General features: G+C 53.0%; 9 protein-coding genes across 9 annotated transcripts; 8 read left to right on the forward strand and 1 right to left on the reverse strand.

The window, feature by feature from the left end:
- Positions 1-846: 846 nt before the first annotated feature.
- Positions 847-2537, forward strand: PG997_007770 (Anp1-domain-containing protein; the record flags this gene model as incomplete). The annotated part of the gene is made up of 5 exons (XM_066812085.1): positions 847-959; positions 1037-1719; positions 1771-2090; positions 2149-2244; positions 2295-2537. 5 exons carry the CDS (start codon positions 847-849, stop codon positions 2535-2537), a joined length of 1455 nt encoding a protein of 484 aa, XP_066667427.1.
- A 1059-nt stretch (positions 2538-3596) lies between these two features.
- On the forward strand, positions 3597-8771 carry PG997_007771 (Sec7 domain-containing protein; the record flags this gene model as incomplete). The annotated part of the gene is made up of 8 exons (XM_066812086.1): positions 3597-4089; positions 4158-6673; positions 6737-6941; positions 6992-7025; positions 7077-7425; positions 7481-7985; positions 8040-8422; positions 8487-8771. The coding sequence occupies 8 exons, from the start codon at positions 3597-3599 to the stop codon at positions 8769-8771; spliced, it is 4770 nt and encodes a 1589-aa protein (XP_066667428.1).
- A 542-nt stretch (positions 8772-9313) lies between these two features.
- PG997_007772 (myo-inositol-1(or 4)-monophosphatase) lies at positions 9314-10321 on the forward strand (the record flags this gene model as incomplete). The annotated part of the gene is made up of 1 exon (XM_066812087.1): positions 9314-10321. The coding sequence occupies one exon, from the start codon at positions 9314-9316 to the stop codon at positions 10319-10321; it is 1008 nt and encodes a 335-aa protein (XP_066667429.1).
- Positions 10322-11237: 916 nt separating this feature from the next.
- Positions 11238-12721, forward strand: PG997_007773 (uncharacterized protein; the record flags this gene model as incomplete). Its single annotated transcript, XM_066812088.1, has 3 exons — positions 11238-11551; positions 11600-11861; positions 12095-12721. The coding sequence occupies 3 exons, from the start codon at positions 11238-11240 to the stop codon at positions 12719-12721; spliced, it is 1203 nt and encodes a 400-aa protein (XP_066667430.1).
- Positions 12722-14455: 1734 nt separating this feature from the next.
- Positions 14456-16207, forward strand: PG997_007774 (Major facilitator superfamily transporter; the record flags this gene model as incomplete). Its single annotated transcript, XM_066812089.1, has 3 exons — positions 14456-14522; positions 14601-14902; positions 15008-16207. The coding sequence occupies 3 exons, from the start codon at positions 14456-14458 to the stop codon at positions 16205-16207; spliced, it is 1569 nt and encodes a 522-aa protein (XP_066667431.1).
- Positions 16208-17273: 1066 nt separating this feature from the next.
- Positions 17274-18687, reverse strand: PG997_007775 (oxidative stress survival- Svf1-like protein; the record flags this gene model as incomplete). Its single annotated transcript, XM_066812090.1, has 5 exons — positions 17274-17290; positions 17347-17455; positions 17508-18309; positions 18373-18588; positions 18665-18687. 5 exons carry the CDS (start codon positions 18685-18687, stop codon positions 17274-17276), a joined length of 1167 nt encoding a protein of 388 aa, XP_066667432.1.
- Positions 18688-19543: 856 nt separating this feature from the next.
- On the forward strand, positions 19544-20107 carry PG997_007776 (mitochondrial 54S ribosomal protein uL11m; the record flags this gene model as incomplete). The annotated part of the gene is made up of 2 exons (XM_066812091.1): positions 19544-19681; positions 19772-20107. The coding sequence occupies 2 exons, from the start codon at positions 19544-19546 to the stop codon at positions 20105-20107; spliced, it is 474 nt and encodes a 157-aa protein (XP_066667433.1).
- Positions 20108-22821: 2714 nt separating this feature from the next.
- On the forward strand, positions 22822-25729 carry PG997_007777 (uncharacterized protein; the record flags this gene model as incomplete). Its single annotated transcript, XM_066812092.1, has 4 exons — positions 22822-22870; positions 23073-23350; positions 23633-24941; positions 25002-25729. The coding sequence occupies 4 exons, from the start codon at positions 22822-22824 to the stop codon at positions 25727-25729; spliced, it is 2364 nt and encodes a 787-aa protein (XP_066667434.1).
- Positions 25730-26818: 1089 nt separating this feature from the next.
- On the forward strand, positions 26819-27306 carry PG997_007778 (chaperonin 10-like protein; the record flags this gene model as incomplete). Its single annotated transcript, XM_066812093.1, has 3 exons — positions 26819-26821; positions 26930-27216; positions 27282-27306. 3 exons carry the CDS (start codon positions 26819-26821, stop codon positions 27304-27306), a joined length of 315 nt encoding a protein of 104 aa, XP_066667435.1.
- Between the last annotated feature and the right edge of the window lie 541 nt (positions 27307-27847).

The following is a 27847-nucleotide window of genomic DNA, read 5'->3' on the forward strand; positions in this document are numbered from 1 at the left end:
GTAGTCTCAATCTACTAGTACTGTAAATGCTCAAACAAGAGTGCATCTATGCAGCATTTATACTGGCGAATGCGCCTATTAAAGGCATTGCTATAGCAAAATATAAGCACTGACTTACATGTAGACTGGACATGGCTGTCTGGCAGGTGGGTTCAGGGACCTCAAGCACTAATCTACTGCAAGTGCCCCCCTACGTGATACTGACCAAAAAAGGCCCCACTGGAAGGACCCCTCGTTTAATTGGTTGGAGACGGCAAGTTTGCCAGTGTCGGAATGAGAAAAGCGAGATCGACTTACCGAGTCGGGCCAGTCAGCTCCATCGTCAAGTCGGGTGCAATGTCAGCCCAGCCCAGCCAGCACTCACTCCAACTCTTGCACTCACACCCCCTGCTCCATCCTCAATCAAACTAAAAAGAGGTCGTGTTTTGACAGTTCGGTTCGGATACAGTAGTATCTTTTTTTGTACGTCCCAAACGAACTGCGTCCCGGGCTTTTGCGAATCTCACATCACGTCGCCACTCTACTTCTCTTCTGTCCTTTGTATTCTTGCCCTTAGGCCCTTCAATGCCATCCTACCTTGTTTCCTTCCAGGGATCCATGACCGATTAACCGCCCTGGGCCGTACTTGCTAAATTCCAAGTTGATGTGTTGTCTTTAAGCCCCTTAATTGCCCCGGCGACCTTCGTGTCATATTCCTTTACTTGCGCGGCTGAGCACCACTGCCCGCCAGTAAAGCGTCTTCTTTCGCACCGGCCTCGACGACTTCCTTAGACCGTGGAACCCGCCCCGAAACCTCCCTACTGCGCACCGCGTCATTGTCGGCCTCGCGCTGACCACATTCGTTGAATGCTCCCCTCGTATGCATCGTCTCCGGACTCCAAGATGATGTCCCGGCATCACGCAGGAGCTTATGCCAATGGGTATCCTCGACCGAACACGTTCGAAATCTCCCCCCACAGGTTCGTCCGCCAGAACGCATTTTGCGCCGAAAGGATGGACCCCCAATGGCTAACCCGGCCCTTTGCGCTTCTTCTAGATTCCAGCCACGAGCCTCGACGCCCGCAACCCGCCGAAGACGGAAACTGTTGGTACGAGTTGCGATCGCGATTGCCGTAGCGGCTCTATTCGCCTGTTTTGTGTGGCCCGGCACCGGCAGCTTTGTCTCCATCTTCTCGTTGGGCCTCCTCAGTTCCGACAGCGATGGACTGCTAGATACTGTGAGATACTACGATTTATCCAACGTCCAAGGGACCGCACGGGGATGGGAAAGGGAAGAGCGCATTCTGCTATGCGTGCCACTCCGAGACGCCGAACCGCATTTGCAGATGATGTTCTCTCACCTGCGCAACCTGACCTACCCGCACCATCTGATCGACCTCGCCTTCCTCGTTTCCGACTCCAAAGATCGCACACTGGACGTTCTGATCGAAAGGCTCGAGGACCAACAAGCCGACGACGATCCAAAACAGCCTTACGGAGAGATCTCCATCATCGAAAAGGACTTTGGACAAAAGGTGAACCAGGATGTGGAGAGCCGTCACGGTTTCGCCGCCCAAGCCAGCAGAAGAAAGCTCATGGCTCAAGCAAGAAACTGGCTACTCAGTGCTACTCTTCGACCCTACCATTCGTGGGTCTATTGGCGAGACGTGGACGTGGAAACAGCCCCTTTTACTATTCTCGAGGACCTCATGCGCCACAACAAGGATATCATTGTGCCGAGTGAGTAATGGGTAGCTGTACTGCTCGGATACTATTCTAACCTGTGCGCAGATGTCTGGCGACCACTTCCCGACTGGCTCGGCGGCGAGCAGCCGTACGATCTCAACTCATGGCAGGAGTCGGAGACGGCCCTGTCTCTGGCAGACACCCTTGACGAGGATGCTGTCATTGTGGAAGGATACGCCGAGTATGCCACCTGGCGACCGCATCTTGCTTATCTGCGAGATCCGTACGGTGACCCTGATATGGAAATGGAAATCGACGGTGTGGGTGGTGTCAGTATCCTGGCAAAAGCCAAGGTTTTCCGATCAGGATGCCACTTCCCTGCGTTCAGCTTTGAGAAACATGCCGAAACCGAAGGCTTTGGAAAGGTTGGTGCCATCTACTCCTGGGCTTCTAAGTGACGGCCGTGCTAATGAGACACCACAGATGGCCAAACGAATGGGGTATTCGGTCGTAGGACTGCCGCACTACACAATCTGGCATCTTTACGAACCAAGTGTGGACGATATCAAGCACATGGAGGTAACACACCCAACAGTCACTTTGCATGGAATATTGTCTAACTGCGTCAGGAAATGGAAAAGGAACGTGTTGCAAAGGAGGCGGAAGAGAAGGAGAAGGCTGAAAAGGAGAAGAAGATCAAGGAGCAGTTTGGCGACACCAACAGCCAATGGGAGAAGGACAAGTCCGAGATTCAAAATCTCGCAAAAGAGGAGTCCAAGAAGGAGGCTGGTGGTGATGCCGGAAAGTCGGACAGCCAAAACACGAAGGACAGTAGCGGCGCCAAAGACGAAGCCCAGAAGGTAGAGTCATGAGCGTTGCAGGCTTTGGGCCCGTAAAAACAACAGCAACAACAACAACAAAGTGCCAAGCCGTCGGCCTGAGTAATCAGAGCCAGGGGCGCTCACCTTTACGGGTGCATGGCGGCCCCGGTCACGCAACGATCAAGTCTGCGCAGCATGCCGTTGGTATAGGGGGTCAGACAACATACAACGGTCTCATGTAAACCACATTCCTGAAAAATTCGGGTAGGGGCTGTGGGGCAGGAAGTTTGCGCAACATCGACGAAAGTCGTTATATAGCATTGGAGGCTGCTCAAGGGGTTAGACGCCCTCGCGGGTTGTATACGTCCTCTGAACGATTATGTGGTCGCTACGCAATGACTCTGATAGCATCTGGACCATGACGAGTTATGCCCTCCTGCATGGTTGACCGAGGTGACGTCACAATTCCTATACCAGGCCATCATTCTGTAAAAATAGATTAACGACACGATTAACAACCGAACTGGGATGCTACTTGGGCGCATTAATTGTGAACTGTACATACCTATTGAGGCGATGGAAAGGGGGCTAGCTGAAAAGGAGCACAAAGCATGTAACATTGAACCCAGCCGCTGTGGAGGGGCCAAGTTCTGGGTTAGGTACTGTACTGTACGTCCTCCTTCAGCGCCGCAAAGCTTACGGTACATAGGCCAAAGTGGCATCTTCGGAAAAACGCACACCACCTCCGCGACACGCTACGTACCTAGAACCAGACGCATTGGCATCCATCCATTTGTCAGGGTATCTCGCATATGCCTGCCTGCCCGGTAGCTCATATTGACTGTTCAAAGCTTCAATTGAGGTTCCTGGATGCTCTGATCAACGTGTCAAGAGCCTATTAATCTGGTGCCAGGGGAGACAGACTACCAGCGCGGTGCACAATCTGGCCCAGCATTCTCCGTTTTCTATCGGTTCACTTTTGCATGCTGTATAATTCTATCTGGCGTACCAGCGTACCAGCGTACCAGACCGTTAGAGCTGTCATTGATCTAATATCGAGATCTCGCGACGTACACGTTAAACTCCTCTTCGGCCATCGACGCGAATGCGATGATGAATCAAGATGGGCTGTCCCAGAACACAAACGCACAGCAATCGCAACTAGGTGCTAAACCACCCGCAAGCCCCAACACTCCGCAGCAACACCCAGACAGCGACATGGCTGCATACGAAGCGACGCAGGCGCCGAACGCGCAAAATCAATACCGGAGCCGACCCGTCTCGGTCGCTGTCGATCCCGTCGGCCTCGTCATATCGGAGTGCACATCTGTGACATCGGCTATGCGCAAGCATGCTCGCTGGGAGCATTCGTCCGTGTCCTGGATTCTGGGTGGCAACCCGAACCCCGTTCAACTGGCCCCTCCGAGTCCCATGCTTCGACCGGGAAGCAGAGGTTCGAATGCGACGGTCGGCGGCGATGGAGCGCAAGACTCGGGGGTAGTGAACCGTTGGGGGTTACGCGGGAACAAGGCAAAGAGCATGCTGGACAACCCTCTGATGGCAGGCTTCGGAAGGCTAAGGCATGAGTTGTCCAGCTGTAAAAGTAAGCAAACTTACGATGCCACCAATGCCCTTCTTGACGGCTACTAACGCAGGCTCTCTGTGCAACAGACATCCATGACTTCGATGCCCCGGCGCTCCTCAACCCATTCCTCCAAGTCGTGCAAGCCTCCTCGACATCGGCTCCGATTACCACGCTTGCGCTCAAGGCAATCAGGAAATTCCTATCTTACGGTTTCATAAGCCCCGAGTCGCCTCGTTTCCCTCTGGCTATGCAGTCACTAGCGACGGCTATTACGCACTGCCGGTTCGAAGCTAGCGATTCAGCTCAAGATGAAGTTGTTTTACTGATGATATTACATCTCATGGAGGACATGCTGTCAGGCCCTGGCGGCGCGCTCCTAAGCGACGAGAGCGTTTGTGAAATGATGGGAACTGGCCTTACCATGTGCTGTGAACGTGAACTATCCGAGCTTTTGCGACGGACGGCCGAATCAGCAATGGTACGGACCTGCCAGATCATATTCGAGCACCTGAAGTACTTGGAAGTTGAGGCTGGAGATGATATCGAGGCCCTTGAAAAACAGACCAACGGAGACATGGATGCTGTCAAGATTGTTCCCTCAACGAACGGAGCTGTCATGGGTGCTCCAGACGCCCCCACCGAAACTGGCGAGCAGAGGGACTCTTCAAGCTCCGACAAGGCCAGTGATCCCCCTGAACAGACAGAAGAGGCTTCAGTGGCAGATTCGGCCGAACTCGAGATCAAGCCCTACTCGCTTCCTTCGATGAAGGAGCTCTTCCGCGTGCTCGTGGACCTATTGGACCCCCATGACGACCACCAGACCGACATTATGAGGGTCATGGCGCTGCGCATAATCCATGTGGCTTTAGAAGTTGCAGGTCCCTCTATTGCGCGACACCCTGCGCTGGCCATTGTGGCCGAGGACAAGCTATGCCGTTATTTATTCCAGCTAGTCAGGTCTGACAACATGGCGATCCTCCAGGACTCCCTTATCGTTGCTGGAACTCTCCTGGAAACCTGTCGAGGCGTTCTCAAGCTCCAGCAAGAACTCTTCTTATCCTATTTGGTGGCTTGTCTACATTCCCCTGTTGAGATACCCCGAGAGCCGGGTATTGATCCTTCACTCTACGATGGAATACCGCAGGCGCCTAAGCTAGTGAAGCCCCCGCCTTCGCAATCCAGCAGCGGACGGTCAACTCCTGTCCCTGTCAAAGATCGTCAGAAGCTGGGAATGGGGGGCGGCGCGCGGAAGCCAGATGCTCGCCAGGCAATGGTGGAGAGCGTAGGTGCGCTCGTGAGGATGCCAAGCTTTCTGGTAGAGCTTTTCGTGAACTACGACTGCGACGCTGACCGCATGGACATGTGCGAGGATATGATCGGTATCCTATCAAGAAACGCCCTGCCTGACTCGGCAACTTGGAGTACCAGAAGCGTCGCGCCTCTTTGCCAGGATGCGCTCTTGGGCCACATACAATTCATAGCCGACCGACTGGATGAAGAACCCGTGTTTGAAGGATACCCAGATCCAGAAAGCCTAAAGAAGAACCGAGTTTTGAAGAGGACTATCATCAAAGGAGCCAACAAGTTCAACGAGAAGCCGGAGAAAGGACTGGCCTTCTTGCAATCCGAAGGTATCATCGATGATCTCAGTGACCCCAATTCGGTTGCCAAGTTCCTCAAGGGCACCTCGAGAATATCCAAGAAAGTGCTGGGAGATTTCATTTCTAAGAAGAACAATGACAAGCTCCTGGAGGCATTTGTGGACTTGTTTGACTTCTCAGGAAAGCGTGCTGACGAGGCCTTGCGGTTGTTCCTGGAAAGCTTTCGACTTCCTGGAGAATCTGCGCTTATCGAGCGCATCGTCATGACGTTTGCAAAGAAGTACATTGAAAGCGACGTACCTCCAGACTGCGCGGATGTAGATGCTGTGTACATCCTCTGCTATGCCATCCTCATGCTCAACACCGATCAGCACAACCCGAACTTCAAAAACCAGAAGCGCATGGTGGTACAAGACTTTGCACGAAACCTTCGGGGTGTGAATGGCGGCAAGGACTTTGCTCCTGAATACGTCCAAGCTATCTTTGATGCCATCAAGCACAACGAAATCATTCTCCCAGATGAACATGATAACAAGCACGCCTTTGACTATGCCTGGAGAGAAACTCTGCTGAAAACGGCTACCGCAGGCCCGCTGACACTCCTCAACACCAATATTTATGACGCTCACATGTTTGCAACAACTTGGAAGCCCATTGTTTCCACCCTTGCCTATGTATTCATGTCGGCGCCGGATGACCCATCCTTCGCCCGCGTGGTCACGGGTTTCGACCAGTGTGCCCAGATCGCGTCCAAATACGGCATCACCGAGGCCCTTGACCACATTATTTACTGTCTCAGCCGTATGACAACATTAGTTACGGAAAAGCTCTCCAGCACTGCTCTCAATACCGAGATGAAAGTATCAGATGACGGTGCCAGCGTGATGGTCAGCGAGCTCGCCGTTAAGCTCGGGAGAAACTTCAAGGCCCAGCTGGCAACTCTTGTGCTTTTCCGTGTGGTGACTGGAAGCGAGGCTGTGATTCGCACCGGCTGGCAGCATGTAAGAACCAGCCTCTTAATCCCCCCTTTTTGGTTTAATCCGTCGTTTCTAACCTGATCGCAGATTGTTCGGATATGGCTGAATTTATTTGTCAACTCTCTTATTCCCCCCTTCTTTTCTAACGACCTTGAGCGACTGAATTTACCAGCGATACCCCTTCAAACCCCTTCCCAGGTCATTGACAGAGCCGCAAAGACGGCGGACACCGGCCTTTTCTCCGCATTGTCGTCCTACATCTCAAGTTATGCCGCGGATGATCCCCTGAGCCGTCAGCTGAGGAGGTCGAGAGCACTTTGAGCACTGTTGACTGCGTAAAAGCTTGTCATATGGGGGATGTGTTCGCAAACATCTCGTAAGTTGCGAAGGGAGCCCTTTCTTTTGGGCCAATGCTAACATATTCCAGGAACATGTCACCCAGTGCGCTGCAACCGCTTGTCGAGGCACTCCTCAACGAGCTTCCGGAAGATGAAACCTCAGGAGTGCCTGTCATCACTGTCAAGCAAGACGGCTTACCCACGTCCCCTGCTGCAACTCCAAAGCAAGTGACCAGGCAGCCTGTCTACGATCCCGCTGCTGTCTACATTCTCGAATTATGTACTGTTCTTGCTTTGCGCAATGCCGAAACCATTGAAACGTTAGGAAAGAGAGTCGCAGACTCCCTTCAAACGATTCTAAGAAACTCAAGCCGGTTCCATACAATACTCGTTTCGCGAGCGGCCTTTTACCAGTTCAGTATTCTGAAGGCTAGCTATGTAAGTTTCCTTCTGTGACATCTTGCACAAGTCGTTTTAACACATATTCTTCTAGGAACACGACTTCGTTCGGGCCCCAGTATTGCTACACACAATATCCAGCTGGTCAAAGGACACTCTTGCCAAGGCAGCACCACTCGTACTGGAAGGCCTCAAGCTATGTATTAGCCAACCGGGACCACTTCGGAGCGAGATCATGACATCGCCCGACTACTGGGTTCTCTTGCGTACACTTGCAGTCAATCCGGAGTCTTCCCCGATTGTGTTTGAGATCCTGGAGGGCGGTGTCTCGGGCACTCCATCGGCAATCATAGCCGATAACTACGAGGCTGCGATAACTCTTCTGAACGAGTTTGCTGCAGCTGCTAAGATCGGCGCGATCGCAGAGCAAAAGGGTAAATCAGGAGACCGGCGGCCTCGAAGTGCTCGCCCTCCCAAGAAGGAAGCGCCAAGTGACAATGCTGTCGTCTCCCGCGGCGTGAAAGCCATCAACATGATCTACAACATGACGTCTCGCATACCCCACTTGATGAAGCAGTCACATCTGGAGAGCAGCGAAGGTATGTCAAAACCATGGCTTCTATGCGTGCTGCTCAAGACTAACTCGATGGCAGCATGGTCGGCATATTGGCTACCGATATTCCAAGCACTGACTACACAATGCACCAACCCGTGCCGCGAGGTGCGCCATCTGGCATTCACATCGTTGCAGCGATCTCTGCTTTCGCCAGAGCTAACGTGCAGTGACCACGAGGAATGGACGGCAATCTTTGGCCAAGTCATGTTCCCCCTTATCTTCAAGCTTCTTAAGCCCGAGGTGTTCCAATCGGATCGAGATGGGATGAGCGAGACGAGGGTGCAGGCTTCCTCACTCCTGTGCAAGGTCTTCCTTCAATATCTCGTCCTCCTCTCGAAGTGGGACGGCATGCTGGATCTCTGGCTCAAGATCATTGATGTCATGGACAGGCTTATGAACAGCGGGCAGGGCGACAGTCTGGTAAGTTGTGGTGGATCATGTCTGGTTTCTCTGCAACAGTGGCTAACATTCATCTCTTACTCAGGAGGAGGCGGTTCCAGAAAACCTGAAGAACGTTCTGCTGTTCATGCAAAGCAGCGGGTACCTTGTGCCGCCCAGTGTAGATGCGTCGCAAGAGAAACTCTGGGTCGAGACGTGGAAGCGTATTGATCGCTTCCTGCCCGAGCTGAAGAACGAGCTTGCGCCGGAGGAGCCCCAAGTCGAAAAGGCCGAAAAGGTGGCTGAAGAGAAGGCGGCAGTCGAGGAGAGCGCTGAGCAGACACCAGGGCAGCCAGAAGCAGAAAAGGCGAAGGAGGAAGAGGCTGCATGAGCACAACAAGCGTGAGGAGGAGGAGGATGGACCAAAAGAAGCGGCCGTGTTCTACAGGACGGGTCGGTCAACCATACCGTACGATAGAGCGGGGGCCCAATAGAGAAAGCCCAGTCAGGGCACGTGGGCTGTAGATTATACTAGATTTGTCACATTAAGAGGACTATGACATTGTACCAAAACCAGTAGCCGCTTTGGTTGCATTTGACCAGCAGCCATGCGAAATGTGTGCATATTAACAAGTCTCCCTAGTGGTCATGGGCGCGGACGAGCAGCAGAAGTAAAGCGTTGAGTGTGGTGGTAGGCGGGCAGTAAGTAACGTACCTTAAGTACCTTACTTAATCGATGCTGTTAGGCCCTTGCAACCCCACCTCCCCTCCTTCCTCCTTCACTAACATGGTGCCGCCTCTTTCACCTCCAAGTGTTACAAACAAAAGCAGCCCCCTGAGTAACCACATGTAGTTGCCTTTTGACTTGACTCAAGGGAGTATTGATATACATTTTCTACCGAGGCCGTACTGCAATTGATACCGTTGCACAATATGGCGGACCTGAATCTGGAGGAGATACGCGACACCTTGGTCTCGGTGGCTTATGAGGCCGGTCGCATGATTCTGTCTGCCAATCCTACCGACATCGCAACAGACACGAAGCTGAACTGTGAGTCTCATATAAGCCCCAATCTCAGCAAAGCCTACTTGAAAACCCAGCAGTATGCTAACTCTTTATCTGTTGCAGCTGTGGACATTGTCACAGAGACGGACAAGGCCGTCGAGGCCCTGGTCTCTGGACAGCTCCAAAAGAAGTACCCTACCTTTGACTTCATGGGCGAGGAGACCTATAAGCCGGGCCAGAAGCTGACGGCGTCGCCCACCTTCATCGTGGACCCCATCGACGGTACCACCAATTTCGTCCACGGCTTCCCCAGCGCCTGCATCTCGCTGGGCCTGGCCGTCGACCGCACCCCCACCATCGGCGTGGTCTACAACCCCTACCTGGACCAGCTGTACACGGCCATCAGCGGCCGGGGCGCCTTCCTGACCCACGGCCGCGCCTGGGGCATTCCCAGCGAAGACGGCGGGCCGGACAAGGGCCGCGTCAGCCGCCTGCCGCTGTCGCGCAACCCGCCGCCGCTCGCGGGGCTCGGCGCCGCCCTCGTCGCCGTCGAGTGGGGCAGCAGCCGCGACGGCGTCAACTACGAGGTCAAGACCGAGGTGTTCCGCAAGCTGTGCGCCACCACGGAAACGGGCGGCGCCATGGTCCACAGTCTGCGCAGCTTGGGGAGCGCGGCGCTCAACCTCTGCGCCGTCGCCGCCGGCCAGCTCGACGCCTACTGGGAGGGCGGCTGCTGGGCCTGGGACGTCTGCGCCGGCTGGACCATCCTCGCCGAGGCCGGCGGCGTCATGGCCGGCGGCAACCCGGGCGTCTGGGAGCCCCAGCTCGACGACCGCAAGTACCTGGCCGTCCGCGGCGGGGCGGCGCCCGAGCAACAGAAGGAGCTCGTGCGGCAGTTCTGGGAGGTCATGGGGGAGAGGAAGATGGAGTACTAGATAGGACGCAGGAATAATCTCTTTGTTTCTTTTTCCTCCCTACTCGCCCAGTCTACGTCCATTGTCTACGACCTATGCACTGCATATATATAAGATACAAAGATTAGACTTGAAGCTCTATCCATATTCAACGACTCGAGAAGGAAAATGTGTTCAGATAAACCCATATAAATATAAGTATGCATCTGATTTCGGGCAAATGCAACGGTGAACTTCAATTGGACCAAATTCGGGAGAGGGCGGAATGAACAGGGGGCAAAGAATTTAGTCGCTGCTTTCGAAGTCGTAGCGGTCATGTCTGAGACGTCTGGAATGCCAGCTCGACACTTTATCGTTCTCGGGGAGACCACTGTACATACATTGCCAAGTTTCTTTGTTTTATATGGGATACTTGATGCCGCCGAAATCCATTATTACGATACAGTATGAAACGCAATTATTACGATGCGGTCGTGAGGTTGGCTCGGTCAACAGTCGCCAAGGATGTGTAATACTGAACATCTCACACGAGATGGTATCCGACGTATGTACATGCACGAACCCAAAGTTACGGCTTAAGGATATGTATGCTGGTGTAGGCTGACCCAATGCCGACAGGAAAGATGTGCCTTGAGGGTGCTGTTCACCCAGTCTTTGAAAACTGGGCGACAGTAGATTCTGAGCTTTACGAAGAGCTAAGGCAGCCCCTGTTGCTGGCCAGCCGGATTCTTGCGACCAGTCTTGCCCTAGAATGGATTTCGGATTTCTTTATAGATGACATATTCTCGAAAGACTATCCGGGAGCACGACTCCCGCAAACTCAAGGCGGCATCAACAACAAGAGGAACTCTACCCTTATAGCATAGCCAGACACCACAAAGCACCATGGGCATCTCCCGAACAGAGGAAGCTCTGGCTCGACAACGTTTCGCAGGAGATGTCTCATGGTATCGCGAAGTCTATCACTTGGCAACTAGATGCAGACATGTTCTCACAAAAAGGCTGGAGCGGATATACGTGTCGACATCGCCGAGACAACCCGTTTATTCCTCTAGGCAAGTTGGACAGCTACGCGGCCATCGAAGCAGGCGACCGAGCCTGCAGGGAGCAAGGCCTCTCGCAAAGGCATCTGACAGTCCTCTTGATGGCCGAGTATCCGGCTCGCTTGAGTGATCCGAGGAAGAAGGGCCTCGGGGAAAGCGAGGAGTACCTACTCACTGCCTTTATGGCCTCCATTACTATTTTGCACGAGTGAGTACCCACCTAGCACATTTATACGCAGTAATGCGTCCGTTGCAGATGCACACAGGGATCTTGGGCTGACGGTGGGCTCGTTGGTAATAAAATGGGAAGGCTGGCTCATGCAGTTTACTGGAGAGACTTCCGCTCGCTCAGTAAAGATATGCGTGAGCCGTATTACGGGGCCGACTTGGAGATGGAGCTGGGCGAGAGCTTCATCGCACACCTGTTTGGCGGCTACGTCCCGGTGCCTGTCAAGGGTATTACGGACCGCAAAGACGGACTGGCATGGAAACAGTTTCTAAGCTGGGATTGCCATAGGGTGAGACCCAAGTACAGGGCTCATTACTCGATCCCAACCGAATAGTATGCTTAGCCTTCCTCATCCTTTCGGCATCTTACTTCGAACCCTGTGTCGTTGACTAGTCTCCGGGCCAAACAGTATCACAAGGCTATTCCAACACAGCCACTGGGCCCCCGGCTCTAGAGCGGGGGAAACCACCAGCTGCTTAACGCTACTTCTTCAAGATCAGGCACTACCGCACTATCCCGTAGCCGCCGATAGCCGCCATTTACACGATCGGCACAGCAATAGCCCCAAGAGAGAGCCGTGTTACCTGTTGCCGGATTTCTACCTCTGACGAAGGATGGAAATGGAATCGACGCTCAGGGGCACCATTTCGCATTCCGCAGTACGATGACTACATCTGTCCGGATCTGAGTCTACCCATAGCCCCCGAGTACGTCATGATGGAGCCCCAGCCTCGACGCTGGCCTCAAGACACCGAAAGGTTAGGTGTGTCGTCGCCGCCGTCGACGATTAATAAACCTCGCTTGCGGCAAGATGGGGAGCCGACGGCGATCCAGGCAGCGGGCAGTAGCAGTATGAGTAGTAGTACTGCATCGAGGGGCGACCCGGTGCATGGAACAACAGCATGGGTGGATCCTACGAGGAGCCGTTCTTACCCCGAAGTGCCGCGCATCAGATTTTCGGGGCTAGACAAAATGAGTGGCTGCACCGGGGACCTCATGGGCAGGAAGCCGCCTGGCGGCATTGGCGCGATTACGTGTGAGCTCACGGTGGACGAATTAAAGAAGGGACTTTCCCATCTGATCGGCGTCTCGCTGTGTGAGCTGGAAACGCTGTTTGATGACCAAAGAAATTTAGTACGACAGTATTAGTTGGTATAGTGGCTCATAGGTCATAAATAAATCACAGATATGTACAGGCATAGATAGGCGTGCATGCTTCCGAGGTTTCTTCTCTGTCGTTATCCGGATCACAGCATGCAGATGGGCGTCGCGGGATTCCCGGACCGGGCAGTGGCTGTCGACGTGCAGAGCTTGAGATAGGCTGGGTAGGTGCTTACTTGATAAGTTGATGTAGTAGTAGAGTAACGGAATCCAACATTGAAGTGGCATTGATTGATCATGTACTCACTCGGTGGGGCCAGGGCTGGCCAGGGCCAACGGGGATTGGGGATTGGGGATAGCCCGCTCCCCTCCCGCATACGCTGGTCGGGTGTGTATCCATAACTCGCGTGCGTAGCTGGTTGCGGAATCTAGATCCCTGCACGTCGTTTCTTCCAGCCTGGAAGCCTTACGTAGAGGGACAGCGTTGATGTTGTGTCACGGTGACGCCCACCTTGTTTTCATCAATCCGGGCCAGTATCTAGAGTCAAGGAAGGCCACACTCACTGCCCCTTACTCGTGTCAAGGAAACGTCTAGAAAACAGTAGCGGGCCACCGTACTCCTGAGTCGTTTGCGGCCATTATCCCGAGAGGACTGGGTGCTGGGAGTCCAGGACTAGCAAAAGTTGGGAGTGTCCGAAAAAGTTTAGACGCCCCTGATCACCCCCAGAAGCCGGCACGAGATTGACCTAGCTCATGCACTAGCCGTAGAAAAACAACGGCCAGACGGCATAGAGCATAGCAAAGACCAGGGCAGCCAAGCGCTAAAACCTGCAGTCGGAAGATTGCATGGTGTTGCGACTTCGGTTGTTGACCGCCCAACGCCAACGCTTGTGGCGAGGAAGAAGGAGAATGGGTTTTGGCTTGCATACCGCTACTGTCGTGAGGCGTCGGATTAGAAACAGCATGCAGCTGCAGCCGTTCCATACATACAGTAATGGTTACGAGCGTTATGTCAACATGTCCTGCGGTGATCAGAGTTACGTAGGTATTGAATGAATGGGCACGCACCGAAAAGTTTCAAGTAGAAACATGAGCATGTTTGCAGAATTCATCTACCGTTTCGATCGGATGACAGGGGGTCAGGGTTCAAGCATCAAGCGTCTGTCCACCTCCGGAAACACACACAGACGATGGACTGGACTGGACGGCTAGGCTAGGTTAAGTAGTGGAGACGCGCTGTAGTCCAGCTGCAGTCCAGCTGCAAGTCCCGCTGCAGAAAGCCTGGAGTGTCCCATTTGCTGGCCCACATGGCCAGGACTTTATTGCCTTAGCTGATTCGACTCGCGAGCTGCCTTTTACTGCCTTTTGCTCACACACGGCACCAGCAAATATTAGCCCTTGTCACTCCTATCCGATCCTTCTTTTCCCTCTTCCCTCTTCTTTCATGCTCCTTTGCCTTTCCGAGCACGTTCTTTAAACTCCTGCTTCGACCTTTCGTACATCACAAACACACCAACAATTACGCAACAGCGCCCTGATAAGCTTCCAGTGCACCACCACGCAACCCAGCCGTCACTCGCGCAACAAACCACGGCCCCTGATTCGCCCAAGAGGAGGAAGCACAAGGCATCAGTGTGCCGCCACAGCACCTGGGACTTTTCTTGGCCGCTTTGGGTATTCTCTCGTACGCGAGACATATCGGATAAAGCTTCTTAAAGTCTTCGTGTGCTGTGCTTGTCGTCGTAAGACTTTTACCAAGTCGTGAGAGCAAATTATCTAACAATGCAGAGATCCCACACGCCTCGCAATCCCGAAAATGACTTCCCTACCCGCCAACTCTTCTTGCTCGGTAAGTCCATACATACTCGGCAAAAGAAGACTCTCAATACCGTCGCGTAGGAGATACTGAACAAACTACCAAAAACAGGAATTGTACGGCTAGCAGAGCCCATCGCCCTCACCAGCATCTTTCCGTATGCCTGGTCCCTCATCAAGCAGTTCCAGGTTGGCAAGGAGAGCGATGCCTCGTTCTATGCAGGCCTGCTCATCTCGGCCTTCTCGCTCACCGAGGCCATGATGGGCATGTTCTGGGGAAGTCTTTCCGACAGAATTGGCCGCAAACCTGTGCTCTTGCTAGGCTGCGCCGGCACAACTGCAAGCCTGCTCATGGTCGGTTTCGCTCGAAACTTTTGGTTTGCGCTCGCCGCACGAGCCCTTGGCGGCATGTTGGTGAGTTTTATTTAACGTTTACTTCGGCTTCGGCTTCGGCTTCGGCTTCGCCTTCAGCCTCATGGCCCCCTTGTCTCACCGATTCTAACATATATGACCATGAAGAACGGAAACATCGGCGTTATCCAGACAATGGTGGCGGAGATTGTTACACGTAAAGAGCATGAACCTCGTGCCTATTCAATCATGCCATTCGTATGGTGCATAGGCACGATAATCGGTCCCTCGATCGGTGGCATATTTGCAGAACCTCACAAGTCCTTCCCGAACGTGTTTGGCGAGGACAGCTTATTCACCAAATTCCCGTACCTGCTCCCTAACGTCATCTGTGCCGTGCTCCTCCTGAGCAGCATTATAATGGCCTACTTCCTGCTGGACGAGACTCATCCCGACATGGCCCCTCGCGTGACTGGCAACCAAACGTACGTTTCGGAAGAGACACCGTTATTCGAGACTTCAGACTCTATCAAGCAACCGCCGTTCGACATCCGCTCGGAGACCTACGGTACCATCAGACGTAGCATCGAGCATCAGCGCGAGATGCCTTGCGTTAAAAAGACTCAGAAACATAAGCAGCCAAGCATATTCACGAAACCGGTCATGGCACTCATCTGTGCCTTGTCCCTGTTCACCTACCATAGCATGACATACGACCACCTCTTGCCCATCTATTTCGAGGACGACAAGGCCCCGGATCTGCAAATTTCTTCTTTCAACCCTTTACAGTCCGGTGGGGGCCTAGGACTGTCGATGCAGAATGTCGGTGTCATCCTTGCATTCAATGGCGCAATGGCGCTGTTCGTACAGGTGGTGATATTCCCGATCGCCGCCTCCTACATAGGCATCTACAAACTTTTCGTCACCGTCACTGTCCTGCACCCTATCGTCTATGCGGTCATGCCAATGTTGGTACATGTCCCCGAGTCGCTGCTGTATCCGGCTATATACTGTTGTCTCGCCATTCGCAACGTCCTCTCCATCATACTGTACCCCATACTACTCATCCTCATCAAAGAAGTCACGCCTTGCTCGAGCGTCTTGGGTAAAATCAACGGATTCGCTGCCAGTGCCGGTGCCGCTTGCCGTATGATCGCCCCACCGGTGGCAGGGTATCTGTATACCATCGGTAGCCAGATCGACTGCACAGCTCTGGCGTGGTACGGCAGTACCTTCGTGGCCATCGTAGGGGCGATTCAGTGTTTCAGTGTGAAGCGACCAAGATGCGAAGATGCCTCCGAAGAGAACCCTAGTGGCCACCCCAAACGACCCTCGACCACCATCACTGAGATCGATGAGGAGGAGTAATGTTCTGTTTTCAGTCTATAGGGCTGGGGGGCAGGCATGGGGTTTGCTGGACTTCCGAGTTTTGATTACGATAAGAGAGGCGTTCGGGGGGTTGGTAAATTTAATGACGGCCACGACTCAAGATCCACGGTAGAGGAGGATCCGGGTTTCGTTTTCTTCTTTTCTTTTCCTCCCTTGGTGCTCAGGGGCAGCGGCGTTCTAGACGGTTCAAAATGGAGCAGGCTGATGACGATAATACCTTATACCCATACCTAGAATTGGTGGCTTCCTCGTCGGAGCTGGACTGTATGTAAATAGATCTGCTCAGTGTGTTTTTGGTCCAAGGACAGTTAGGGTATACATATATGAATAGAATGTCATTCATCAAACCATCAATGCCATCCAGTTCCAAGTAGCGTTCTGATTCGTCTGGCCTTTGATGTGTCCGTTGCCGCTTATGACGCGGATCGAGCTGTAAATCCGGTATTGAAAAGGATTTCTGCCGGATTATAAGCATACACAAACATCTTATGTATGCCAATTTGAAGTTTCTGAGATGATCGACCGGCTCGAATGAGACACCGGACTGCCTAAACCATTGTCACCACTAAAACTAACCCCCTTTGACCAGTGAGTTTTGACCCTAGGCCATAATGTTCATTCATCAAACTGCATTGTTTGTTCGGGTGTTGTGCGGTACTATCTATGTCTGCCCAGACGTATAGCTTAATGGCACTATTGGTGCTGGCCGTGGAAAATAACACTTTGCAGGCAGGCAGGCATTGTCCACAAACACTCATTTGAAATCGGATGGGTTGGATGCTCATAAGCGAATGTATACTTTCGTAATTGGAAATGGGTTATTATGGGAGCTCCCTTTGGCTCTCAGACTAATTAGGGTATGTTTACTCTGAGCATGAAACGAATAGGACCCGTCAGACTCTATGAATGTCCGTTTTCCTTGACCAACTCAGACTGCTTCCAGGTCTACACAACCAAACCAGTCGTCTGTAGTCTTGATAATTGTCTTTCAATTCGATACGGAAGATCGATGTCCGCGTCTTCTGAACAGGCGTGACATAGTCCTCTACGACTTTGTTGCCGCTGTGTATACCGCTTTAGCCAATGCATTTTTCAAATAGGCCGGATGGGGAACTTACCTGGTTCTGTATCCGAAATGAAGGTTGCTTCGCTGAAGAGCTTGCCCGAGTCGGTAATGTCCTCGTCTCCGATCTTCAACTTCATCTCCACAGCTTCCGTGGGGCAGAACTAGGAAATGTCGGTCAGTGCAAAGTTACCTCATAGGACAACAAACACATACCTGGTAGATGTACGGCTTGGTACCGGCCGCGCCAGCCACGATCTTCTTGACAAAACCGGGCACTTCGGCCATGACGTCAATTCGATCAAGGCGCTTCTCGAAAGAGCCGACAATGACGGCCTCGACGGCCTTGCCGTCTTTCGTTTTGCCACTCCACGTGAACTTAATCTCTTTCGGCTCCGGCCACTGGGTCTCGGCATCGACGGCCGTCTTAGTGTGCGTCGCGGTTGTGATGCAGCCGGCGGCAATGATTTCGCCATCTTTCGCAATGCCACCAACTCCGACGGTCGTGGACCCGTAGGACGGGGGTGTAGTAAACTGCATCATCACCGCGGAGTATTTAGCACTTTGGAAATTGGCATAGGTCCATTTGCCTGCGGCGTGATGAGGCTTCATGCCCTGCAAAGCGTGAATGAAGAGGGCCTGGCCCTTGAAGTTGATAGGCCCATCCTCGGTCACCATGGTGCCCTCGGCGACACATCGCGGCCAAAAGGAGTGCCTCATGCTTCCCCAGGGCTTGGAGAGGTCGGCGCCAAACAGTGTGTTGCCGTCCTTGCCTGCCACGAAGGCTGGGGCTGTGCGGGTAACCTTGAGGTCGACTATGCAGCGCTGGTCGGTTATGGACTTGATGGCATAAGTCTTGCCATCTTCAGAAAGCTCGACGGCGCAGTCCTTGGCGTAGAAGTTAACCTTGTCGTCGCTGAAGTCGACATCGTTCAGAGCGGTAGAACACCACAGGTGGGGCTTGGAGGGGTCGGGATAAGAGATCTTCGAGTTGAACTGGCTCGTGACACGAACACCGCTTCACCAAAAAACCGTCAGCTTAGCCAAAAAGGGAGTGCTCCCGTGTAGCTAGATGCCTTACGCCACGTTGCTATAAATGACCTGCGCGAGGGCGACATGGCCGGTTTCCGCCGTCAGGTAGAAACTCTGTGTCTCGACGCTGGTGTTCCCGAGCGTATGCCACTTTTGATCCTGTCGCGACAGTTCGGTCCAAGGAGTAGTTTTGGCGTCCTCGGCGACGGACCTGACGGCGGAAGGACCGTAGATGGGCTCCTCGGTGCCGACGGCATCCGCCAAACTGGAGAGTGATTACAGCCATGTTAGCGGGGTTTGTTTCTCGACAGTCAGTGGGCTGGAAGACGGGAAAGGCTCACGTCTTCTTGGCCCAGTTGAACATGTTGTGGGCGGCGTAACGGCTCTTCTGTGATGGGGTTCCCTGGGAGGATCTGGGAGGTGTCTACAAGATGTGGTTTAAAGGATGAAAAGAAGATGATGTTGAGGAAGAAGCGGTATGGTTTCCAGAGGCGAGTCGAGAGATGTAGCGACAGGTTCAAACCTCTTACAGCACTGAGTGATGGCGCCAAGGCATAGCTATTAGTGGGGTGCAGAGAAGCGCCGACGGACGAAAGCTGACTGTAGTACAGTATAGGTCACTTGGAAGTCACGGGCGGGCGGGGGGTTCAGATGCCTATCGATAACAGCAGTGCCTACAGGCCTGGAAGCCCTATTCCTGGTCCCGTCGGTACCGGCTTCACATGCATAAGTAACCTTAACTCAGCTTGGAATCTTGGGTATGAACAGCCTTGCGCCCTCGTGCCTAGTTGCACTGACAGAGTGACAGTGGCAGGGGGCCTAATACTTGACATATCCGGTACTTGCAGATACTTGGCGTTGGCGTGCGCGCTGGAACTACATAGGTACTAGGTAGGCCTGGCGCTGGGCCGGGCGTCAGGTGCTGGCTCAAGTACTGATGTTTTGCTGGGGCCAAAAACTCGAGTAAGTACCGGCAGCTCGGACGAGTAATCGCCGACATCGACCAGCAGCTGCCACTAACGCCAAATTTTAGGATCGCCAGCCCGGTGGGTGGAACGGGTTCAAATCAATCAATTGATCGATGTCTGGCGATTCGTCACAATCTGGGTCATATTGACTTTATTCCCTTCTCAGCATTGAACTGCCGTCCCTTCTTCCTTCCTTTAAATTGGACCTCTCTCCCACAGCCTGCCCCTTCATTCCACAGCTACTCGGTCGCAATGTCCAAGGCGCGCGGTGCCGCAGCTGGTGCGGACCAGATTGTCAAGCTCATCGTCGGAGCCGGCCAGGCGAGCCCCAGTCCTCCTGTTGGTCCGGCGCTGGGTAGCAAAGGTATCAAGTCGATGGACTTCTGCAAGGTATGCCAAAGCGCACCAGACCTGTCTGTCGGCGGTGTGCAGCAGCCCGGGTGGTTCTCGGAGTCGTCGTGCTAAAGCCTCGCTACTTAGGAGTTCAACGCCAGAACAGCCCACATCGTACCAGGCACCCCGATGCCGACTCGCGTGACCGTCCGCGCAGACAGATCCTTCACCTTTGACATTCGAACCCCACAAACCTCCTGGCTCCTGCGCAATGCCGCCGACCTGCCGGTGGGCAAGAAGGGCAAGAGGAAAGGCGCCAGCCAGCCCGGCCATGAGGTGGTCGGCACACTCACTCTGAAGCACGTCTACGAAATTGCCAAAATCAAGCAAACCGAGTTGCGGCTATCCGGTCTCTCGCTGGAGGGGCTTTGCAAGTCCATAATATACCAGGCCAAATCGATAGGTCTCGAGGTAGTGGCCTAGGCGAAGGACGTACGATGGAAGAAGAAAAGCTGAGCGGGAAGATGCGAGATGCATTGCTGGCTCATCTGTAAAATTTATGTATCAACATGTGACGGAGGGTATGGACGACTATATATGCGACCAGGTCAAATCACGCCCATACTTAGGCCAGACAAAGTCATATGGGTGTACGGTCACGATATTACCTGCGAGAACATCATCTAAAACTGCCCTCAATTGCGCAACGCCATTTGAAAACTCAACTTCACGACTGTACCAACGACTTTACGCCTCAAGAATACTGCTTTGTTGGATGGCCTCAGCCAATGGGCGCAGTTGTTGAATACACTCCTATACACATATACCTATGACCCCCACTGGTGATTGGTTCGATATGGAAACGGGCGTATGGAAGACACGAAACCATTAGGTATCTGAGTGCTTGCAGCTAGAATGACTCAGCATCGTTGCTTTGTTGCGAGAGCTTGCGTATCCTTCTGAACAGGGGATGATACACCCTGAGATTGAGATGCTCACGTCGAGGCATCTGCATATCCGCACTATTGCGATAAGTAATCGTGGCATTTCCAGGAGTATTACTTCAAAGCCGCTGGAAAGCGATGACAAGATTCACGGAAGGTTAGCTGGTACACACTTACCTCTTGAATATGTACAACAAAATGTATGATCTTGAATGATACCGAGGAAAGTAAAGTGGATTGATGATCATAATTGTTCCAGTTGCTGTTAGAGCTACGTATAAAAGGCAACGCAAGCGCTCTGCTCCGTATAATGTCCCGTGCTCTCTTTTCAAAGCTGCTGTGGCTCAAAGGCGGCATAGTCACTAGTATCAACGACTCAGGACATCCCATGACGCGTCAAAGGCGATTGCCTCTGTATGTTTTCGCCGTGAGCAGGACCAACCGGTTGGCCGGGTCTTCATCGGCGAGTTTCCAATGGTTCAAACTCACATCCCCATGATGGGAAGATGACTGTAAGAGTTGCATCAGCCCATCCAGCCAAGTCAACTTACCCCAATCGAAGATCGCACATCGCACCGGTTGTTGATCCGGGGCCAGGATGTGGACTTACGACAACTCCCCGTTGTGGATCTGGGTTGAGTGGTACGTGACAAGACTGGATACGCATGCGCCTGCCTCATGCTTGAATCTATAAGTGAGCATGAGCAGCAGTATACGATGTCGGTATGTGGTATGACAGGCACAGCATAATCCACGTGGCAGGTCAGGGTGCCCTGGCCGTGTGTGCCTATTTTAGCAGCTGCCGGAACACTCCCGCATAGGTTTCATGGTTTATTGCATTCCTCATGGGTTTTCACGTTCCTGGACCAAGTGATTAAGAAAAGCAGCTTGCGTCTCACGAGTTGGAGAATGATGGAGTTAATTGGCGGATGGGGGGACCTGGCCTCGTGGGCCTTGGGCCGAGTAAATGCCGGAGACCCTCATTTATTGTGTCGTCTTGATGAGCCGCGACAGACGCACGCTTTCGTAGGTGCGCCTCATGATGCTCGGCCTCCGGGCCTCGGATAGCCGTGCAGCTTAAGAGAGGAAAAGGAAAGAGCATGCAAGAGGGACCATCCCAAGTTGAGACAAACGGTTTGGTTGGCACTTGGCAGGGCTCCCCGTTGGTCACAATTTTTTCAAGGAGGGCCTTCCCGAGGTACATCCAGGGACGCCGCAAACGACCTGCTTGTACATGTATCAATCACACCCAGGCAAAAGAAAGTAGGAGGTGATAAGGCTTGCATTTGGAGCCTCAAACTGGCATGGCATGTGATACAACCTGGCCATCCAATAAAGTGCCGTGGATCAATCAGATCTATCTTGTTCCGCGATCGCTTTCACACATCAAAACATATGAGTGAAGGAGGACGAGCAGGATGACGATGACGATACTGGCTGGGCAGGGTAGGTTAGGTAAGTAAAATGCGCAAGCAGCAGTGAAGAGTCATAACAAGCTTTGCCTTCGAAGGAAGGCGTTCAGTTGAGAGATTTGACGTGCCGGCCTGAGGTCTAGCCCCCAAGCAGCGATTAGTGTGCTTGATTCGTGACTTTGGTCAGCACAGCTCAGCACAGCACAGCACAGCACAGCACAGCACAGAAGGCCAGGACCCCACATTGGCAGTTTGTGTTATCGTTTCGCGCACGCCGAGTGGAAAAGCGATCTGACCTGCCAGCCCATTGAAACCTGGCGGCCTGCCTGCGCTGCAGGGTTTTCTTCCCGAGAAGGCATGCCGTCTGCATGCATACATCAGATGCCCCCCTTAACAATCTGTACATGCGACTGCTTGCTGATCCGTGTACACCCGCAAGTACCAGTGGCCGAATGGAGGCAATCGGGAATAGTTGCAGATAATGTAGAGTTGATAGGCGGAGGTGGAGGGCCTGCTGGAGGGCCGCCTACTGCGACAGTACTTGTCGACCTCCCTCCATGGCATTGCCCCACCATGACTTGGGAAAATGGTCGTAGCAGTGTCTGGTTAGTCTCTCCTACTACGAAGCCGGGCGGGACTCAATCAAAGCTGGAGGAGGTCTTGACGTCTCGCGCATCATGATCGTCTTCTTTTCTCCCTCCCCTCATCCATTTCATATATATCGTAACATCGTCCAGTCGCTACCATAGCATAGCTCTACGACAGTTATTAGCTCAATCGCCATCCGTGGTCCCCATTCCACCCCAAGTACGAGCATCACACAGATGCCACAACAGTAACCATGACCCAGGAAGAAATCGATGGCCCCCAGGCCCAACAACACCCGCCAGGTACTTGCACCTCGATCTCCTTGACGTACACAGTCCCGAGCCTCATACTCAACGTCGCCCAATACCATCCAAACTCACTGTCCCACCGTGCATGCTATTATGAGAGCTCATTGTCCCTCCTGCCCTTTCGACGCCATACGTCGTACCCCGTTTCTTGGCACACGACGCTTTGTTCTTTGCTGCTGACACTCCTTTCTTCCAGCCCGTACAGGCAGCCCCGAACAACTTCCCGAACTTTCCGAACAGCATGCGAAACCCCAGGACGCCGCACCGGCAGTGCGCTTTGCCTCCAAGGTCGAAGAGATCGCGCCTGGCAATCTCCAATCGAGCGCTGAGCCCAGCAACGAAAGCGCTAGGGAGACTTCGGAAGCCACGCCCGAGCAGATCAAAGCTCTGTCTAGCTCCTTACACGGTGTAAAGCTCCAGGAGCAGCGAATGAAAGGCTACTCCTTTGAGCCCTTCTCCCTTCCGCCTTCCAGGGTACGTGCGGTTCTGTTGTGATATGTCACGGCTTGCAGCCCGTATAGCTGCCGCTATTGGTCCATTGGTTTCTTTTGCTCCCGTTGCTACCGCATCATGTCTTAGCCCGATGACGGACATGACATGTGGGCGTGCGCTTGGTTATGGTTCCTCTCAGCGACGACGTCGCTGAAGACGAAACTCTACCTTGCATGCTGATCTCATATGTACTTGTATAAATCGGCTAACGTCTCCGTCTAGGTTCCATCACAGGAGAACTCGCTAAATAATACACCTCACCAGACAAACAGCCCAATGGGCCATCAGTCGCCAGGAATGGGTTCCCGGCCTGATATTGTCTCTCCTCCATTGACGCCAGCTGGTACAAGTGGCCCGGAATCCTCTAGTAGCCGTGGGCAGAAGCAGGATGGAGTCATCGAGTCTCACCAAGCGATAACGCCACAGGCTAGCAGCCAGGAGTCGGCTCCGAACTCTCCACGGCTGGGTGCCCCACGAATCCACCTACCACATCGCCCTAAATCCGAGGATCATGTATCGAGACAGCCTGCATCCGGTGCTGACCGAAACTCGACATCACATAGAAAGGGGATGTTCTCAGTGGGACCTGATGGAGGCAACTCTTTGCCAGCGTCAAGGGAATCAAGCCCGAACAGACTGAGCGCTGCCTCTCAGTTTTACACGCGCCCTTTCACGCCTGCTGGGGACGCCAACGATCCATATGCAGCCAGCAAGCGGGCGCCCCAGACGCGGAGCGCTGCCAATATTGAGCAGCGATTCGTGTTCAATCGGCACAAGGGGCGGGGCTCTCCAGGATCCTCCACAACCAGTCTCAACAAAATGGACAAGGGCGAAAAGAGGCATTCGGGCTTTCTAGGTGTCTTGAACAAGAGCAATCATGATCTGCAAAAGACTGGCACTGAATCTACTACGCACAGCCGCCATTCGTCCATGACTGATCTGCGAAGATTCTTCAAAGTTGGTCAGAAAAAGGATCAAGTGAAGAAGTCATCCTCCCCAGGCACCTCCAGACTGTCAAACGCTGCATCTTCACGCTCGTCAGTTTACCAGGTCCCCTTTGCCGATGACCATGGTTTAACTTCCAAATATGGGAAGATTGGACGCGTCTTGGGGTCTGGAGCAGGTGGGTCGGTCAAGCTTATGAAGAGGAACGAGGATAACACAGTATTCGCCGTCAAGGAATTCCGACCTCGCCACACATACGAGACAGAGAAGGATTATGTCAAGAAACTAACCGCTGAGTTTTGTGTTGGGTCAGCTTTACACCACGGAAATATCATCGAGACCCTCGACATAGTACAAGAAAAGGGGAAATGGTATGAGGTGATGGAGTATGCCCCGTATGATCTTTTCGCCATTGTCATGACGGGGAAGATGTCCAAAGCCGAGGTCTCTTGCTGCTTTCTGCAAATCTTCAGTGGTGTCACCTATCTACACAGCATGGGCTTGGCTCACCGTGATCTAAAGCTCGACAATGTCGTGGTAAGCGAGCGTGGCATCATGAAGATTATCGATTTCGGTAGCGCGCATGTGTTCAAGTATCCGTTCGAGAGTGGGATTGTGTCAGCGTCTGGTAAGTCCGAGACTCTGTTTACGACATCGATAACGATCCCCCAACTAATTCAAAATCTAGGCGTTGTGGGATCCGATCCATATCTTGCCCCTGAGGTCTACGATGAACGCAAATACGACCCACAGGCAGTCGATATCTGGTCGTTGGCCATTATCTACTGCTGTATGTCATTGCGCAGGTTCCCTTGGAAAGTGCCTCGTATGACAGACAACAGCTATAAGCTCTTTGCAGCCGAGCCAAGCCCTGGGCATGATCCAAAGAAGCTGGTTTTGCCGCCTTCTCGCTCAACAGGGGATCTTGATAATACCCCACCCAGGGATATATTCACCGAGAAGAACGAAAAGAGTGAAAAGAATGAGAAGATCGACAAGAATGAAAAGAATGAGGAGGGCGAAAAGGGTGAGAAGAACGACAAGACCGACAAGAACGACAAGACCGACCTGAACGACAAGCAGAATAAGCCAAACTCAACTGAGAAGACCGAGGGCTCTTCGTCCACCACAGTGACAGCACAAGCGTCCGGAAAACCTGCTGCTACGACTAGCCAACCAGCTAAAGAGGTCATCCGGGGTCCTTGGCGTTTACTGAGACTCTTGCCGAGGGAAAGCAGACATATCATTGGTCGTATGCTCACAATCAAGCCAAAGGATAGGGCGACGATGACAGAGATCTTGGAAGAGCCCTGGGTGTCCGACACCGTCATTTGCCGGCAAATGGGCCCCGGGCACATCATCAGTGCAGATGATCATACACATATACTCGAGCCCCCTGCGCAACAAAGTAAGTAGGACCTGGAAGGGGAGAAGGGTGGTGTGTATGAAAAGCAGTGCCCTAGGCCTCTACACAAAAAGTTGGCATGGACGCTCAAAGGCAAGCTGAAGATCCCGTCGGGCCGCAGTAGCGGAAAGGACCAGAGTACCAAGTCAAGAATGAAGTGAGCCAAGGCCTCGTTTGGGAGACGGCAACGCCTCAAGCGGGAATAAAGGCGCAAGTAATGTGCGAAGGCAAGAAACCCGACAAGCGAGTCTGGGTCGATCGTCCGAGGAAGCTTTCTTTACCTCTCTCGATCGAGCGGTTGTTTAGACATGTTGGAAGACGCGGAGAAGTGGACTGGACTATTATCTTGTAATACAATATAAAGAGCATGGGTTTGTTTGCACGAGAATGGCGTTGGGGGCATGTTTTGACCAACGAAGCGGGACACAGCGGCATAGAGGTTGAGAAGCAATAGTTATAACGCCACAACACGATTTATAGAGTAGACGATCTCTTTTCCAGCTATGAATCTGACTATACAGATTATCCGCACCCGTGGACCTGCTGGCACACAGTCCGCAATAGGAGATGTAGAGTTAGGGACCGAGTTTTACCCAAGTGCGTGTCCAAACCCAAACCGTCACGTTGAATGAACTTGGCAACCTGTCTTGGAGATTTGTGCCTCAGCTCGCGCGCGCCCTTCGAAAATGGGAGCTGCCAGAAGACAAGGTGGGCTCTCATCCATGATGGATCGATCAATCGGGAATCCAGATCTCCATGTGTGCTACTCCGTACCGTGCGTGCATTGATCAATGGGTTGGCTGGGCTCCTGAAAGTATTGGAAGTCTGGAGTCTGGAGTCTGGAGTCTGAAGTCTGGAACGGGCCAGGATTATGTAAGCTGGGGAGTTTGGGGACGGGACCGGGGCTGTCGGAACTGAAGCTCGGGCCATCGGGTAGAAGGGTGGGCGGCAGAAAAGTTCGGGCGGGCTCCTTGAGCTTCCAGGAAATTCTTCCCTCGCGATAGCTTCATACCTTTTCACCTCCCACCACAACCAACGTCCTCTGTTCTCAAGCGCAACTCTTTTCTCCCAAGGTCCTCGCTCTACATAATAACGTCAAAATGGTACGTGTGCTGCTCGCAGTCCTCAACAATGCCCCAGGTCCATTTTTCTTTTAATTTACATTCATCATCGCCTTGGGACTCGCTTAGACTGACACAAATATCTTCTAGGCCACCGCTATCCGATCTATCAAGTCTCTCGTCCCTCTCCTGGACCGTGTTCTGGTCCAGCGAGTCAAGGCAGAGACCAAGACTGCCAGTGGCATTTTCCTCCCCGAATCGAGCGTGAAGGACCTTAACGAGGCCAAGGTGCTGGCCGTTGGCCCCGGTGCCCTGGACAAGGATGGCAAGCGTGTGCCCATGGGTGTTTCCAACGGCGACCGGGTCCTGATCCCTCAGTACGGCGGCTCTCCGGTCAAGGTCGGGGAGGATGAGTTCCACCTCTTCCGCGACAGCGAGTAAGTTTTTCTCTTGATGGCGATTGCCTAGGCAAAATCCTTCGGCTTGCTCACAATCTTTGCAGAATCCTGGCCAAGATCAACGAATAAAGAAAGGATACCCGGCACGACATTACGAGAAGAAGAGAAAAAAAAGACCATCCGACTGTACCATCACACCCCATGTATTACAATTTTGTAACAAGAGCTTGGAATCGTTGTCTAAATAGAGCGGGGGATTTTGGTGCGCAGCTTCACCACCAGCTTTCAGCCCTGAGCGGTTGTACTCAGCACCTGTGCCAAGAGAGAAATAAACCTACTCACCCCTCCCCTCCAAATATATACTAATTGAAACACAATGGCCAACTTCCATCTTGAGATCGAACCACATGGCCCGTAGCTGCTTTGGGTCTCCAGGCGGCATCTTTCGTGTAACGGGAGCTAAGTGATGATTTCCTCCGGCCATCTGCCATCTGGTAGACAAGACGAACCCCTCTGACTAGACGGGAGGACAGGGGGCCTGGCCGCCAGCAAGGCAGCTAGCCGTTCAGCCCATATAGGCTTGAAGAGCTTGGAGCGAATCCCAGAACTTGAGAAGTGATGATGTCTCGGAAAAAGCACGAGGTAGGAGGAATCCGATTGGTCATTATGT

Source organism: Apiospora hydei (assembly GCF_038363865.1).
Source record: "Apiospora hydei strain CBS 114990 chromosome Unknown utg000006l_segment0_segment0, whole genome shotgun sequence".
In the NCBI taxonomy this organism is placed as follows: Eukaryota; Fungi; Ascomycota; class Sordariomycetes; order Amphisphaeriales; family Apiosporaceae; genus Apiospora; species Apiospora hydei.